Source organism: Podarcis gaigeae (assembly GCF_964106915.1).
Source record: "Podarcis gaigeae genome assembly, chromosome: 13".
Lineage (NCBI taxonomy): Eukaryota > Metazoa > Chordata > Lepidosauria > Squamata > Lacertidae > Podarcis > Podarcis gaigeae.
Window position 1 is genome coordinate 14,468,370 of NC_139689.1, and position 17,780 is coordinate 14,486,149.

A 17,780-nucleotide genomic window follows, 5' to 3' on the forward strand; every position below is an offset into this window, starting at 1 on the left:
ATCCTAGACTCATACACTGGGAAGGGACCCTAATTCCATGATGCTGACTACACATTTTGGAAACTACATTGGTTACATTGGTTCCCCAATCCAACAGTGGTCCCTTATTATCAACTGAAAGGGTAATAAAAATAACAGTTCCGAATATGTGACAAACACATTTTCTTCAACCATTCCAGAGGGAATTCTAAGCACTGAATGAATAATTACATTGCTTCTTGATCATTAACAGGGCTATAATTTGAGCAGCTGCTTCTCAAAAAACAGTGGGGACTTACAGTGACCACTGGTAAACCTAATGCAAAGTATATTAAAATTAATCAGAATCAATCAGACTTGTGATCCGCAAGTCTGATTTTGGATACTCTGACATTGCATCGTCTCAGGGAAATAAACTACCATTTAAATAAGACATTTTTTATCTTGGAGAAGATAAAATGTAGTTTTTGCATAGAACAACCAGTTGCCTTTGTATTGAGAATGGTGGTTTTACTATTCTTGCTGCTGGAACTGATTTCTTACAATGTATGTCAGGCTCACATAGGAAAATGCAGGCTTCAAAGTCCACACCGTCCACTTCAAATGTATCATCAGCCAGGAGAGTTCCTCATTGGTGGCATTGTTTTCCATGGTGGCTTCATCTCCTCTCCAGCAACATTCACTGAGGAACCCCTGCCAGCGCTGCCTGAAGAACTTGTGTAAGAACTAAGCCACTCATTTATTACAGTACAGGAATGATCAAACCAAGAGTTTCAGCCTCGGAATAATGACTGAGGCTGCAAACCTGTACCCATTTACCTAGGGATAACCATTTTTCATTTCAGTGGGACATATGCTGATGTAAAATCCATAAGAATCTCGTGTGAATTAAAAGAATACTGTAGAAGCTCCCATTTCTCAATAGGGAAATGAATATAAATGTATTGAAATGTGTATATATTTGTATGTCTGAGATAGCCCTTTTGAACAGCCGTTTTTGATAGACTTTATCTGAACAGGAGTGTAAGTGAGAATCCATTTTAAAAAAACTGTTCTGAACCAAAATGCCCATATCATTTCATTTTCTGATCTTAGTCTAAGATTTGTTTCACAATGATAGTATATATTAAGAAGTATAGAAATCTGTGAATTACAACCACTATCACTGCCTCATGACAGAACTGATAAATACTGTGAATGTCAGGGAAAGACTTCAGATGTTTCAGGGAAAGACCCCAGGGGTTCCAATGTTCCAATGAGCACCACATTAGCAACCCCTGGTCTAGATACCATTGGCCTTTACAGATTGCAGAACTGTGGCAAAACTAACAAAATGAATTTCAGTCGGGACAAATGGCAGGTTCTGCAATTAGGCAGGAAATATCAGCTGCACAAATCTAAGATATGGAAAACCTAGCATGCCAGTAGCACATGTGAAAAGGATCAAGGAGTCTGCATCAACAAAAGTATAGTGAGCCCATCAAAAGAAGTAATAGAGGAGCGCTATTCTGCCATGCTCAGACCACACCTGGTGTACTTTGTTCAGTGTGTTCAGCACTATTTAAGAAGGATATTGACAAGCTTCAACGTGTGCTGAGTAAGGTGACACATATGATCAAGTGTCTGGAAACCAAACCTTGTGAGGGAACGTTGAGGGGGTTGGGTATTTTTAGCTATGAAAATAAAAGACTGAGGGGAAGTAGGATAGCTATTCTCAAGTATCTCAAGGGCTGTCACCAGGAAAATGGAGCAAGTTTGTTTTCTAAAAATCTGGAAGAACTTGCTGATTATAATAACTGTTCAACAATGGAATTGACAGGTAGTTAACTCCACTGAACACAAAATGATTAACAACTGTGTTGATATGTAAAAGGATATATCAGTTCCTCCTGATGCTATTTGCAACTCTCATTCTAGGGTGGTGCCTAAGCTTTACCAGCACATCGTGGCCTTGGCATTTGCAGTCAAGGAGATCAATGAAGACCCTCACATCCTACCCAACATCACCTTGGGCTTTCACTTATATGACAGCTATAACAATGCAAGGAGCACATATCTCGCCACACTGCTGCTTTTATCCAGGGTGGAAAAATTTGTTCCTAACTATATATGTGATGTTGAAAATAATCTGGCAGGCGTCATTGGGGGAATTGATTCTGAAATCTCCTTTTATGTAGCAACTGTTTTGGATATCTATAAGATTCCACAGGTAGGACAATACCTCGATTAGCTTACATAGAGAAAGAGGCTGAATTCACAGCACCAGTTCAAGGTGTATCACCAATTCAGGGTGAGGATGAAATTTGGAGCAGAACCAGTTCCTTTGAAAATACGGAAGGTACAGAATTACAATAAAAAGTAAAATAAAATAAAATTACCTTAATAAGGGGAAAGAAAGGCTCCAATACCAGAAAAAAAATGTCACACCCCCAATCTCTTACACACACCTCAAGACACTGATATCCCAAAGGCCACTGAATGTTTAGGGGGGGAAGGCTTTCAAATTAAACATACTCTGGAGGTATGGCAAATTGCAGATACAATCCAATTGTGCAGAAGAACAGTAATAATACTGAGCAGCTGGCTCCAATGTGAAATAAATGTTCATATGTGAAGTCTGAGAAGCCTTGAAAAATAAAAGGCAGAAATGGAAGTTGTGGTAGTTGGGATTTGTGCATTGTGAAGACAAAAGAAGCTTCAGAGAAGGAATGCATATCTGACCCATGTTGCAATTCTGACATGGCTACAGTAAATAATGGCTCAAGTAGGAGTGGAGAATCCTCTATTAGGGAGGTGTGTCCCTCATATCAGTTTTAGACATCGTACAAGACCCTGCAAGTATGCCTAAGTTTTTGTATTGTTGTTGTTGTGTATTTTTTAAAGAAGGAACAATGCCCCCCCTCATCAACAGAACAAATTTTTAACAAGCAGGAATGGGAGATGATCCCATTTTTAGGCCATTTACATGTGTATCTTTTGTATAAATGAGAGAGGGCATGCAACCCCTGGTGGGTGGCAAAGTGCAAAGGGATTCATAACATGATGTATATGAAAAGTTTGAAAGACCTCTGCAAATATTACTTTGTCTCTTCTCTTCCTCCATTTACTTATTTATAGCTTATTTATGGCTCTGCTCCAGTGATGAATGATAAAAGCCCAGGGCTTCCCTTCTACCAGATGGCAGTCCCGGAAGCCCTTCAGTATGAGGGAATTCTCTCTTTGCTTCTGCATTTCAGGTGGACGTGGATTGGAGTCATTGCAACAGACAATGACAATGGAGAAAGATTTGTGCAAACCATTTCCCCAATGTTTACCAAGAATGGCATCTGCTTTGCATTCATAGAAAGAATCCCCAATTTTAGTTTTATTTCTGAAATTACTGACATGCTACAACAGGGTGCAACAATAAGCCAGAAAATTTTTATCAGCAAAGCTAATGTAGTGCTTGTTTCTGGAGAATCTTACTCCATGGCAACTTTTAGATGGCTGCCAAATCTATCAGAACACGATGACATAAAAAATAATGTAAAAAGTAAAGTATGGATAATATCAGCCCAGGTTGAGTTTGCTTCATTTGTCTTTCAAAGGAACTGGGATGCAGGAATATTCAGTGGTGCTATATCCTTTGAAATTCACTTCAGAAACCCACCAGGATTTCATCAGTATGTTCTGCACAGAAACCCTTCCAGCACAGATGGGGATGGTTTTAGCAGGGAATTCTGGCAACAGGCCTTTGAATGTGTACTCCCAGATATGACTGCAGACAAGGTGGAAGGGAATATTTGCACCGGAGAAGAGAAGCTGGAGAACCTTCCTGGATCCCTTTTTGAAATGAGCATGACAGGCCACAGTTATAGCATCCATAGTGCTGCCTACGCCATGGCCCATGCTTTACATGCCATGTCCACTTCCAGATTCAGACATAGAGGAATGGCGTATGGAGGGAGAGGGAAGAATCCAAATCAACACTCTTGGCAGGTAAAGGCTGAACATTCTCAACTGGCAAAGCCCTGTTACTTCCTGACACTTTTTGCGTTCCCAAAAGCCTATCAACTTGTTCTTTCCTCTCAGAGTTCAAACATTTGTGGTAGTGTATTAGGAAGAAGCCTGGCGTGCTCTGGTCCATGGGGTCACGAAGAGTCGGACACGACTAAACAACTAAACAACAACAATTAGGAAGAAGACAGCATCTTAAAAAGTAGAGACATCACCTTGCCAACAAAGGTCCGTATAGTAAAAGCTATGGTTTTCCCAGTACTGTAGTGATGTATGGAAGTGAAAGCTGGACCATAAAAAAGGCTGATCGCCCAAGAATTGATGCTTTTCAATTATGGTGAATTTGAATTATGGAGAATTTGAACTATGGTGAATTATGGTGCTGGGGGAGACTCTTGAGAGTCCCATGGACTGCAAAAAGATCAAACCTATCCATTCTGAAGGAAATCAGCCCTGAGTTCTCACTGGAAGGACAGATCCTGAAGCTGAGGCTCCAGTATTTTGGCCACCTCATGAGAAGAGAAGACTCCCTGGAGAAGACCCTGATGTTGGGAAAGATGGAGAGCACAAGGAGAAGGGGACGACAGAGGACGAGATGGTTGGATAGTGTTCTCGAAGCTACCAGCATGAGTGTGACCAAACTGCGGGAGGCAGTGGAAGACAGAAGTGCCTGGCATTCTCTGGTCCATGGGGTCACGAAGAGTCAGACATGACCAAACGACTAAACAACAACAACAAATTAGGAAGAAGAACCCAGAACTGAATTTATAACTCTGCAGGCAGAACAGGAGGTGGTATGAATATGATATCCTAGATGATTCCCCACATATTGTGCTGCTTGCAAATGGCAGTAGACCCTGTAGGAAAGGGAAGTGATGGCTCCCTCCTTCTCTGAGCAGCTATTGTCCTGCATTTGAGGAGAAAACATTTTTATGAGGGAAGCTTTGCAGCCTACTGAGATGCCACTGCATTCACAGATAGGAAGCAGTGGAATGGTTTAGAGAGATGTTCAGCATTCCCTCTGTAGTAAAGTAGGAATATTTAGAAAATTATTCTTTGGCCAAGCAAAAGAGAGTGAGGCCTTGTGGGAGTCTCATCAGCCACAAGGACCCTGGGAACGGAATTGTGTATCTTTAAAATTCTAGACAACTGACTCCTCAGCTGAAAGGTTTATTAGAACCCAGGATGTCTTGATTAATGAAGGATCTAACACCTGAGTTCAATGATGTAAACATCCCCCCTCCCAGTGTTGTTATCTGCCCTTGAATTGCCTGGGAATGTGTCTTTGGCGGAAGGGAGGAAACCCTTTGATTTAAAAGTTTGAATTCCAAATTGGCCCAGCTGTCAAGAGGTAAATTGATAGACTAGCAAGCCGATCATTGGTGCATTCAAAAAATAATTTGAGTTTATGATTGGCTTGAAAGTTACGACGCAGGTTGCGAATTGGAAATAAAAGATCAGAGAATCCTCTGCTCTTGGCCTCTCTGCCTCTCTGCCCTTGCCCTGCAAATCGCAAAGATGCCCGGCTCTATGGTTCCAGCTTAATAGGCCGCTATTCATCTTTTGAAATGGAGATCTTCGATCGTCTTCTACTTGCAGAGGCTTAAGGAACAACAACTATCCTATCTTTGTGTTAGAGTTGTAAGTATGTAATCTTAGTTAGTCTATGTAGCTTTGTTGTTTTCTTACCTGTAACGTTCTAAAAGATGTGCCTGCTATTTTAGCATGTTTCTTATGTTATTTTAAAATAAACATTTTAAAGATGAAACTGTTTTAGTTGTGTGCCTTTTCAAAAGGGAATAGCTAAGTCCTAGCCTTACGCTTGGTTACGCTATACCGTAGAACTTCTGCCTGCAAGTCTGTGGATACAGCTTGTAGAGAAGGGGACAGCCAGGCTAATGGGTCACGGCCTTCTCCCTGGGTTGTGATTCTGGATCCCCTGGATCAGAGGGAGTGGTGGCAGCCCTACCGGGTTTTGTTTGTTCTGTTTTGAAAAAACGTAGTGTTCGTCCGCCAACCCTGTCCTGGGCGTCCTGGTCTGGCCGGAGAGCAGAGACAGGAGAAGGGAGGGGCAAGAGGTTGGGGACGAGCATTACTACATGTTGGCAGCGTGGTGGGATTGGACTTCCCGTGGAAAGGCACTTTGATTTTTTAAACTTGGCACGAATCTTTTGTGGGTTACAGGTGGTTTGTTTTTTTGGATAGTGATAGTTAGGAGCATGGAGGACAGTTCCGCAATTTCGCAGCAGCAATCGTTGCAAACTTTAGATCAATGGGGAGGAGAGGGAGAAGACAGCTCTCTCCCGGTGGAAACCGAACCCCCTAAAGCTGTGAGTCCTGGAGTGAAATCCGCTTCCTGGTTTTCAAATGACTCGGAAACAGGGTCAGAGGAAGAACTGGTGGATGCCAGCGTGATCCGGAAGGGTCAGAGAGAGTCCTGCATTGTGGACGGAGGGAGGGGCACTCCCGGTAAACAAAAGTTATCTCCTCGTGAGGAGGTGGAGGCGGTGAGGGCCTCCACCCGTCCTAGGAAGAACTATTCTGTTTATGCAGAACCCAGAGAGATGGATGTCTCGCAGAGTTATGATGTTGAGTGGGTTCGTGATCCGGTGAACGGTGGATTCCGCTGCCGGGAGAAGTTTCCCCAGATGGGCTACTTCATGAGACCAAGAGTTAGCCGGATGGCACCTGACTATCAAGAATTGCCACAGCAGTCCCAGGATGTGACTGTGGGAGACTGCCGTCGGGAACAGCTTGCGCCTGACGCCCGTCGGAAGGTGAGACAGCGCTCATTCAGCCCAGGCAGAGTCTACTCGCCGGTTGCGGCTCGAGAGGTGCGCGTGCCGGCGCGAAAGTACGTGGCAGAGGAGGAGGAGGAGGAGTACTTCCAGAGACCCCTGCGTGGATACGCAACAACGGCAGCGGAGCAGCTACGTGCCGAGGGGCAACCGCCTCCTGTGCCTGCGCCGAGGTATGGACTAGTCCCGAGGAGGGGGGGAGATCAAAATCAACAGTCCCCTCCAGGACTGACTTTAAGTAATCTCAACTGGAAGGTGTTCCAGAAATACCACCCCCCCACTGATGTCCTTAGTTACCTAAATTTGTTTGAGGTGACGTGCCGGGACATGGGCGTAGCCCCAGAACTTTACATGGCTGTGCTTCGGCCCCTAGTTTGTGGTGATTTGTCAGAACTTATGGGACATCTCCCTTTGGAAGAAATAAATGACTATGAAAACTTTAAGAGGTTAGTCATGCAGCGGCATGGCTTGCACCCTGAACATTATCGTAAAGCTTTCAGGAAAGTGGAAAAGGGTGGGCTTACTGACAACATTGCGGTTTTTTCTGCAAAAATGGCCCAAAATTTCGAACTGTGGCTGGCGGCTGAAGGGGTGGAGGATGTGAAAGAAATCAAACAGCTGATGCTGATTGAACAACTAATGCGCTCCCTGCCCCCTGAAATTGTTAGCCTGGTGGCTGATAAAAAACCAAAGACACTAGCAGAAGCTACTACTCTTGCCGAATCTTTTTGGCTGAACCGCACCCATCTTGTTAATAAAGGACAGAGTAATGTGTATAAAGCTACAGCGTCATCGGGGAGGACCGCCCCCCCCATTAAAGAATCCAGCAAGGGATTGTCTACACCTGCTAAAGACTCTGTTGCAGCTGGGGGAGAGCGTGCTAAAGTGCCCCCGAGTTCTGGACTGTGTTTCTTTTGCAAAAAACCGGGGCACATGAAAGCAGCATGTCCCCAGTTGGCTGGGAAAAAGTCCACCGTCCTTACCTCCACGCCTGCTGTTCGCATGATACAGCAGCAGGAAGAAGATTGGGAGGAGGGGCCGGCCAAATCTGGAGCAGTGGAGAGCTTGGCTCCGGAGGAGGAGGGTGAGGTGACCCCTGTTGGGAACAAACCTGAAAAAACTAGTATCACCGTGGGTCCTGTTTGCACCCGGGGAACTCGAAAATCACCCCATGTGAATTGGGCGAACTTGGAGTTTTCTGCTCCTATTGAAATCAATAAAACTGTTGTGAACTCGTACCGGGACACTGGGTCTGACATCACTAGCGTCTCAAAAGATTTGGTTTTGCCTAGTCAGATGCAGGAAAGACCCTTAAAAATCAGTCCTTATGGGGTAGAAGAAATTTTGCAGCCCACAGCAATAGTCCCCCTTAAATACAAAGGTTACAGCGGGGACCATCTGGTAATTGTTCATGATCCAGAAGTTTGCAAAAGCCCAGTTTTGGTTGGGAATGATCTTGGGTTCCAAGTTTATTTGCAACAACAGCTGAATGGGAATCCGGTAACTGTAGCAACTCCCCCCATCCCATCCCAGGCAGGGAGAAACTCAGTGGAGCCTGAGACAGGGTTGAATAGAAAACCCGGAGGGGAGGGAGAGTTACCTGTTTTGGATGTGGACTCTAGTAAGAACTTTAATGCTTCTGTTGAAATGGAGGACTGGGGAACAACACCTCAAGGTTTGAGGGCTGAGGAGAGCTTTGTCCCGGGTGGGAAAGGTGGAAGTTTGGTGCCTGATGCTATAACTCCCAAAGCTACTGAAACTGCAACACCTGAGAAATTGGTGGGAAGGAGGGTTGGCTTGATACGCATTGCCACTCCTAGTGTTAATCAGCCCTGCTCAGCGTCTGACGTAATCCCCAGGATCCATCGAATTGTTGTGCCTTCTTTTCGAAGTATAGACTCTGTTACTGAGACTCTACCAAAAGTTTTGTCCCAGTGGAACCAGCCCAATTTCCAAAAGAGTAAGCCTGGTGGTGGAAATTTAATTCCACAATCTACAACTGTTGATTTGGTTACCTCTAAGGACTTTGGGGGGGATCTTTGTGTTCCAGTTCCTGAACCCCAGGGTTGTGTGAACTTTACTTTGGAGAAAAGTGTGTTGAAATATACAGTTTCTCCCCAGCAGCTTGATGAAAACCCCCAAGCAACACAGACTGTGAACTATGTCAGCTTGTCTGGCCAGCCAAAAGCTGAGAGGCCAGCAGAAGCAGGGGGGTCTGTCCAGCCAAGTCAAGACGCTATAGAAAGTTTTGAGTTTTTTGATCATTCTCTCCTAGGTTGCCGAGAAGCTGTGGAAATTCTCCCTTGTGAGACTGAGTTTATCGCTGATGTGTTTAACAAAGAAATTCTTTGCCCACAGCTCAAGGACTTTAAAGACCCAGACGACGTGTTTTTTGTTTTTCAAAAGATGTTTTATGATGCAAATGTTTGTGTTAGGAAGAAATTGAATTTGGTGGGTCTTTTACAGAATTTCAGTCCTAGGAACCAGTACGATGATGGTATGAGCAAAAATGGTTTTGGTTTTGCTTGGAATTCTATTTTGCCCAATCCCTGTGTTCAAAATCTGTTGGGAGTGTTCAGAGGAAAATGGGAGGGATTGGAAAGGGTTGAGTTGATTTTTTCTGAATCGTGGCCAGAGCAGCTTAAGCATGTGCAGAGTGCCTTGGCGCGATTGCAAGATGCCAACCTGACCAGTAAGGTATATCAATGTCAGTTTGCTCAGGGAAGAGTGATTCCCTTAGAATTCAGATTGGGCTTGGGAAACATTAGATCCCGGAAGGCAGAAATCCATGGTGTGTTGGAATGGTTTTTACATCGATGCCTGAGAACCTTTGAATGGCTAAAACAAGCCCTTGCAAGTTTTTGGGTGAACCTAGCCCATAGCCCTCAGCGTCCCTTTAAAATGCAAACCAACGCTAGTCAAATAGGATTAAGAGAAGGTTTGGACAATGAGAGAAGTTGGCAACCCGTGGTGTATTTGAACAAAGAATGGTTGCCCTAGGGAAAAGACCGTCTCATTGTTGAACCCAAAGGTCTTTCTGGTTTGGAGATAGTGATTCAAAGCGTGGAGAAAGGAGACTGTGCTGTAACTTCGACTTGTGCCAGTCTTCCCCTGAGGTTAGATGCTTACTGGCCTGACCCTAGTGCCTTTGATCCTGTGCCTTATCAGGAGAAATATCAAAAGGTGCTTGACTCTTTTAGAGACCATCATGCTGATACTGTGAAACTGTATGTGAAACTTGAGTTTGCTTTGCTAATCGCCTTGGGAGGTGGAGAACAAGGGATTTTTGTATCTTTAGGCTTCCCAAAAGATATTTTCGAGGGGTCATCTTCATTTACCCTACCCAGAACATCGGTTAGGAAGTTTTTTGTTATTTCACAGCTTTTTTACTGTGCCTGTGGTATTGATCCAGAGCTGTTTGTGTAACCCCCTCACCTTGCAGGAAAGAACAACGTTGTTGCTGATACTTTGTCTAGGGTGTACCAATCTGTGCCATGAAACTGTGTAAATATCGGATTAAGGGGGTGCTGCTAGTGATGTATGGTTTTAAAAGCTGCTAAAGCCCCCTGGACCGGATGATCTACCTCAGTGTGTAAATAATTTTCTTTGATGAAATTAGGGGACTTTACCCTTAATTTCATTCTAGAGGGGAGGGTGTAGTAAAGTAGGAATATTTAGAAAATTATTCTTTGGCCAAGCAAAAGAGAGTGAGGCCTTGTGGGAGTCTCATCAGCCACAAGGACCCTGGGAACGGAATTGTGTATCTTTAAAATTCTAGACAACTGACTCCTCAGCTGAAAGGTTTATTAGAACCCAGGATGTCTTGATTAATGAAGGATCTAACACCTGAGTTCAATGATGTAAACATCCCCCCTCCCAGTGTTGTTATCTGCCCTTGAATTGCCTGGGAATGTGTCTTTGGCGGAAGGGAGGAAACCCTTTGATTTAAAAGTTTGAATTCCAAATTGGCCCAGCTGTCAAGAGGTAAATTGATAGACTAGCAAGCCGATCATTGGTGCATTCAAAAAATAATTTGAGTTTATGATTGGCTTGAAAGTTACGACGCAGGTTGCGAATTGGAAATAAAAGATCAGAGAATCCTCTGCTCTTGGCCTCTCTGCCTCTCTGCCCTTGCCCTGCAAATCGCAAAGATGCCCGGCTCTATGGTTCCAGCTTAATAGGCCGCTATTCATCTTTTGAAATGGAGATCTTCGATCGTCTTCTACTTGCAGAGGCTTAAGGAACAACAACTATCCTATCTTTGTGTTAGAGTTGTAAGTATGTAATCTTAGTTAGTCTATGTAGCTTTGTTGTTTTCTTACCTGTAACGTTCTAAAAGATGTGCCTGCTATTTTAGCATGTTTCTTATGTTATTTTAAAATAAACATTTTAAAGATGAAACTGTTTTAGTTGTGTGCCTTTTCAAAAGGGAATAGCTAAGTCCTAGCCTTACGCTTGGTTACGCTATACCGTAGAACTTCTGCCTGCAAGTCTGTGGATACAGCTTGTAGAGAAGGGGACAGCCAGGCTAATGGGTCACGGCCTTCTCCCTGGGTTGTGATTCTGGATCCCCTGGATCAGAGGGAGTGGTGGCAGCCCTACCGGGTTTTGTTTGTTCTGTTTTGCAAAAACGTATGTTCGTCCGCCAACCCTGTCCTGGGAGTCCTGGTCTGGCCGGAGAGCAGAGACAGGAGAAGGGAGGGGCAAGAGGTTGGGGACGAGCATTACTACACCCTCTATCCCATATAAACCAAATCTTTCCTTAGAGCAGGTGGTCACACACCACTGGCGTGTCTTCTGAGATGTTCAGGGAGACAAGGGAAGGAGGGAGGGAGCAAGAGAAACCTCTCATACATATTTAACTCATGGGCTAAATGAAGGGTTGTAAGAAAGACTGAGAAAGAGGCATGTGTGAGAAAGAAAACTGATTGGCTCTCTCCTTGATTCGACCTGAATCCACTGAGAGGTGACTGAGCCACCCCCCACCACTTGCTGTAGGTTCTGCCCACGGGGGGGGGGGGGGATGCTCCAGCCTGCATTAGACTGCAGTCTTTTCCAAACCCCTGTCTTTTCTGTTTTCAATCTAGCTCCATAACTTTCTGAGAAATATCTCATTTAACAATACGGCAGGAGATGTGGTCTTCATCAACCAGAATGGAGAGGCAGCATCTAGCTTGGATATTGTCAATTGGATCATATGCACCAACCAAAGTTTGCACCGAGTGAGAGTTGGGAGGATAGATCTGAAGGCTCCTCCAGACCAATCATTCCTCCTTGATGAAGATGCCATCACATGGCACAGTTGGTTTAACCAGGTAGGGTTGCATTGTTTTCTAATTCAAAAGAGATTAAGTATTGAATAAGCAATCATTATCCACCTGCAGATGTACTCACTGTTCTTTGAGCCGCAAGTTGAGGAGTGGTGTATGACCAAACTATTGAGGTACCAGACTAGGAGCCAGAGGTTTACTGCTAGAAGCCACACATGGATTTGGCAAGGTGGCCGGGTTTATATTAAATAAGAAAAAAACCAAAGTAATGGTTAAGAATATGGACCAGAGTATAATAGAAGCAATGCAACGAGAAACAGGGATTGAAGTGGCGAAGAAGGTAAAATATTTGGGAATATGGTTAACTTCAAAAAATATTGATTTATTTCAAAACAATTATATACCGGTGTGGAATGGAATTAAAAAAGATCTGGAGGTATGGGGAAGGATGAAACTCTCTTTTTGGGGTAGAATCTCAACGATCAAAATGAGCGTGCTTCCAAAGATGTTATTCTTATTTCAAATACTTCCTATAATCAAAGGGACAACGATCTTTAAAGAGTGGCAAAGAGTAATTTCAAGATATATTTGGCAGGGTAAAAAGCCTAGAATACAATTTAAGTTATTAACAGATGCGAAGGAAAGAGGAGGCTTTGCCCTGCCAGACTTGAAATTATATTACGAAGCGTCTTGGCTGGTTGTCTCCATTAGAGGTTATGAGTGTAAAGAAAATTAATATGAAAGGGAATTGGATTACTTACGGTGATTTAATAATTAAAGAAGGGGGGAAATGGAAAATGAAGCCATATGAACAAGTAAAAGAACATGTGTTTGATTGGTTGCATTATTTCCAGGTAAATGAAATGTTTAAAAAGGATTTTAAAGAGAGTGGATATACAGAAAAAGAATCAAAATTTCAAACAGAGATAATAAATAATGATTATAAGATAATGTCAAAAATGTATAAAATGTTGTTGGAATGGCAAATGATGGATGAGGAGGTAAAGTCGGTTATGATACATTGGGCCAGAGACTTTGGTTATATATATACAATTGGTTGATTGGGAAAAAGTATGGAATGAAAATATGAAATTTACTGCATGTACTGTGTTAAAGGAGAATATTATGAAAATGGTATATAGATGGTATATTACACCGGTTAAGTTAGCAAAAATGTTTAAAACATGTAATAAGTGTTGGAAATGTAAGAAAAAAGAAGGATCGTTTTTCCATATGTGGTGGGAATGTAAGAAGGTAAAGGGTTTCTGGGAAATGATATATAATGAGTTGAAGAAGATGTTTAAATACACATTTGTAAAGAAACCAGAAGCCTTTTTGTTAGGAATAATAGGAAGAGAGATAAATAGAAGGGACCACAAACTTTTTCAATACGCAGTAACAGCGGCAAGAATATTAATGGCCCAAAAATGGAAACAAGAGGAGTTACCAACCCTTGAAGAGTGGAGACTTATGGATTATGCAGAATTGGACAAATTGACTGGGAAGATCAGATATCAACGGGATCACAAGTTCATCAAGGACTGGGGAAAGTTTACAGATTATCTGAAAAGCATATGTGATGAACAGACAATGCTAGTGGGTTTTAAAGAGGCTCTGCGAAGGTTAAAGATGTATTGTAAAAAAGAAATAGAATTGAAAGGATAATATTAAATGGCAATACTAAATAGAGAGAATGCGTAAAAATGGAAAATATGGATGATTGGTGGAGAAGCCGGTGGAAGTCCAAAAGGTTGAAATTTGTGAATAATGTTTGAGATGGCGAATTTGTAAAAGGAAAAATTTAATAAAAATTATTATTAAAAAAATAAGCCACACATGGATTAAAGGCAAATATTTTATTAAGGAGGTTACAAAACAGAAGATACAATGTAAATATGCCTTAGGGGGATCCAAATTCAGACAAAAATAACAACAGCTAAATTGTCTCAGCCTAATCCCAACCATTCACAGACCACACTACAAGCTGCATCCACGCAAATGTAGTTATTGCACCACAGAATCCTCCATCTGAATGTGGGTCATTAGGTCCAGATCAAATATCAGTTTTTCTATGGAAAGGCCAGGAGACAGGAGGGCAGGTTTTCTTTTAGTCAAATAGAGCCTCTGGGTACATTTCCTCAGCACAAGAGTGTATATATGCTTAGAGACCATGAAGCTACAAAGTGGATTTCTTCACAGTCATTGTGATCTTGAAGCAACCTTACATCTAACATTGCAGACAAGTGGTGAGTTGGACTAATGATATGGATTATTATTTTCCGTTGGAAGACTTCAACCACAATCCTAAGTAAAAAAGAAAACTATTGTAAATTAAACAAAAGCAATTGGGATTTCTTTACACTTATTAAATACTGATTTAATAAGTATTGAAAGATGATGTAAGAATTGAATAGCCCCAGAGTTTTGTCTTTCTTGCTAGAAAGGTGGGGAAATGAGGTGGTTGGGGAAAGGAGGCATAATAATACTAAAGGAAGAAATCAAGGACAGCAGCAGATGCAGGAGACCACTAGTCTTCTAAGGGGGCCAGTGGAAGAGATGGAAGCAGGAGAAGTGGTGAAGATTGAGAGAGTGAAGGAAGGACAAATGAAGAAAGGTGTGAAGAACAAGAGACAGAGCATTAGGAATGTATGCATCAAACTTTTTAAAAGAGTGATCTCAAAATATTTTTTAGAGCTACATTTTGTTTATAGCATGCTGAGAAAAGTTTTACAGCATTCCAGGGAGTGTCATAGGTCTTGGATAGCTTCATTCTAATTCATGTATTTGTCCAGAATATTGCATAATAATAATAATAATAATAATAATAATAATAATAATAATACTCCACAACCTGAGTAGGTTTTCCCAGCCACTCTGGATGTCTTATTCTGAACTCTTCCCCAGGCAGCATCTGATGGGTCCAAGTATAGGTGTAGCCATCGGCACCAAAATCAGTTCTAGAGCTGTCTACCTAGTGGACAGCATACTCAATATTAACAAAATTAACAGGGAAACTAGAGTGACTTCAAAGTGTACTTTAATGGACAGGGCAATCTTTGCAGAACAGATGGGATACTGCACATACCAGAGCAATATCAAGGGCATATCACATAACTTAAAACATTACTACTAATAATACAAAAAGAAACAATTGCTTTCTGTATAGTGATTACATATTACTGAAGTGCTGTGTCAGATTAGCAACAGAGAAAGGCCCGAGAACATAAAGGATTTCAAACTCAGTAGACTCTTTATGAACCTTCTGTTCTTTCATTTATGGATTAGACTCAGCCTCTTTCAGTCTGTACTGAGCGTTGTCTTCCAGGATCCAGCAAGAAAGTGAAGGAGGGACAGCCACCTTGCTGCTACGATTGCATCCCATGTGCAGAGGGGAAGATTGCAATCCAGGATGGTAGGAGAAATAAATAGATTAAATAGATCCAAACTTAGTACTCAGATTAAATAGAACAATAAACATTTCAGTAAACTGACATGATATGAGCTAAAGGTCTTTTCCTTAATATTATTTCCCCAGATATGAATGACTGTAATAAATGCCCAGACAAAGACTATCCAAGCAAGAACCAGGATGCATGTCTACCCAAGGATATCAGCTTCTTGTCTTATGAAGAACCTTTGGGCATCAGTTTAGCCTGCTGCTCTCTTTCCCTTTCCTTGATCACAGCTCTGGTACTAGGTACATTTATAAAACACCATGACACACCCATTGTCATTGCAAACAACCAAAACCTCACCTACACTCTCCTCATCTCTCTCCTGCTCTGCTTCCTTTGTGCTTTGCTCTTCATTGGCCGACCTGAGAACGTGACGTGTCTCCTCCGACAAACAGCTTTTGGCATCATCTTCTCAACTGCTGTTTCTTGTGTCCTGGCAAAAACCTTCACGGTGGTTTTGGCCTTCATGGCTACAAAACCAGAATCCAGGATGAGGAAATGGGTGGGGAAAGGACTAGGCCACTCCATTCTCCTTTCCTGCTCCATTGTTCAAGCAGGGATATGCACTGTGTGGCTGGCAACCTCTCCCCCATACCCTGATGTGGACATGCACTCAATGACAGAAGAAATTATACTAGAATGTAATGAAGGGTCTGTAACAATGTTTTATTGTGTCCTCATCTACATGAGCTGCCTGGCCACTGTAAGTTTTGCTGTGGCTTTCCTCGCCAGGAAGTTACCAGACAGTTTCAATGAAGCCAAGTTTATCACTTTCAGCATGTTGGTTTTCTGCAGTGTTTGGCTGTCCTTTATTCCTTCCTATCTGAGCACCAAAGGAAAATATATGGTAGCTGTGGAGATCTTCTCTATCTTAGGCTCCGGTGTTGGGTTGCTAGTTTGCATCTTCTTCCCCAAATGTTACATAATCACTCTGAGGCCTGAGCTGAACAATAGGGAACAGCTAATAAGGAAGAAAAATTAAAGAAATAATACACCTGTCCTTTTCTGTATTTTGTGCTTTTCTCTGTGTGTACAGTGGAATATTTGCAAACAGGTGTTCAGCAGCTGCCTTATATATTTTTTTCTAGACCTGGTGATTTTGACAGCTGTCCCATTTCCATATGTAATGATCACTGCAGTTCAGGTTATAGAAGAGCTAAAAAAGAAGGGAAGGCATTTTGCTGCTATGATTGCTTTCCATGTCCAGAAGGGAAGATTTCAAACAAGAAATGTAAGGAATGTCATATGTAGATGTGTTCTATTTAACGGTTGCCTCCTATTTAATAGATGGATACCATTTATTTTATAAATCGATTGACTGCAATCCAGCTGGTTCCCATCAGTGTTTTAAATGCTTGAACTAATTTCTTTAACATTCAAAATGGTGAAATGTTAGCATCCACAAAACATATGTAAAGGGTTAATGGCAAGGACTGTAGAACTCTGTGGTGTCATATACTCTGTGGCAGTTATGGCAGTTAGCTGAACAGTCTTTAAATTTAGAGCAGCAGGTTTGTTTTGTGCTGCTGCCATCTGCCTAAGAGTTAGTCAGTCTGTAACAGTTTAATCTATGTAAAACGTACAGTGGAACCACAGGTTGCAAATGTGATCCGTACTGGAGGCACGTTCGCAACGCGCAGCATTCGCAACCCACAGCACCGCGTCTGTGCACGCGCGGGTCATGATTTGACACTTCTGCGCATGCGTGAGTGCCGAAACCCAGAAGTAACCCATTCTGGTACTTCCAGGTTCGGCGCAGTGCGCAACCCAAAAACGCATAACCTGAAGCGTGTGTAACCCGAGGTACCATTATATTAGCAATTAAGTATCATCTACCTGCACTGAACATAATAATCTCCAAATGCAAGAATACTGAATAAAGGTATTTGCTCTTTAAAGTTTGAACAGAGAGTGTCTTATGTAGTTTTTATAGGAGGGAAAAGAGAACTAATAAAAAGGTCAAATGATCCAGGGCTGTCTTCCATATACTTCACATGAGGTACCTTGGGTGGCTGAACAGAATAACAGACAAATTCATAGAGGATAAGAATATTAGTGGGTTGGATCAGCTGAAACAAAAAGACTGTGTGAGCCCACCCCCCAAACACACAAATCAATAGACACATAGGCCTCTGACACTTTCAGCTGCTAGCAGGATGGTTTTGATTTGTTTATATTTATGGATTTGCTTGGAACCCATGAGAAAGAAGGCCCTTGATGCTATTGAGCTCAGATTATGCAGGAGGTAGAATTTCCTATTATTCTTACACCAATATTAACAT

General features: G+C 42.3%; 2 protein-coding genes and 1 long non-coding RNA gene across 11 annotated transcripts in view; 2 read left to right on the top strand and 1 right to left on the bottom strand.

The window, feature by feature from the left end:
* Positions 1-17,780, top strand: part of LOC310829174 (vomeronasal type-2 receptor 26-like) — a gene marked incomplete at its 3' end in the record, with an annotated part of 124,085 nt that overhangs the window by 74,781 nt on the left and 31,524 nt on the right. For 5 of the 7 annotated variants that reach the window (XM_083707352.1, XM_083707353.1, XM_083707357.1 and 2 more), the window contains exon 1: positions 16,818-17,743. Coding sequence is in view for 3 of the 7 variants with exons in the window: in XM_083707357.1 (XP_083563483.1) it covers positions 17,655-17,743 (89 nt within the window). Of the gene's footprint in view, positions 1-12,112; positions 12,384-15,328; positions 15,456-16,586; positions 16,730-16,817; positions 17,744-17,780 lie in introns of those variants that run through there. The other 2 variants (XM_083707350.1, XM_083707348.1) reach the window with 2 other exon arrangements.
* Positions 3,103-4,976, top strand: LOC310829301 (vomeronasal type-2 receptor 26-like). Its single transcript, XM_083707609.1, has one exon. It carries the CDS (start codon positions 3,121-3,123, stop codon positions 4,153-4,155), a length of 1,035 nt encoding a protein of 344 aa, XP_083563735.1. The 5' UTR covers positions 3,103-3,120; the 3' UTR covers positions 4,156-4,976.
* On the bottom strand, positions 13,887-15,905 carry LOC310829319. 3 transcript variants are annotated; one of them, XR_014557220.1, is made up of 4 exons: positions 15,799-15,894; positions 15,283-15,408; positions 14,895-15,006; positions 13,887-14,347 (listed from the first exon to the last, which is right to left on the bottom strand). It is a non-coding gene; the product is annotated as an uncharacterized lncRNA (long non-coding RNA). The 3 variants fall into 3 exon arrangements; XR_014557221.1 differs by having other exon boundaries at positions 14,895-15,010; XR_014557219.1 differs by lacking the exon at positions 15,283-15,408 and having other exon boundaries at positions 14,895-15,014; positions 15,799-15,905.

Coding starts and splice junctions, on each gene's coding strand:
- LOC310829301 (XM_083707609.1), top strand. CDS start 3,121: ATGAATGATAAAAGCCCAGGGCTTCCCTTCTACCAGATGGCAGTCCCG.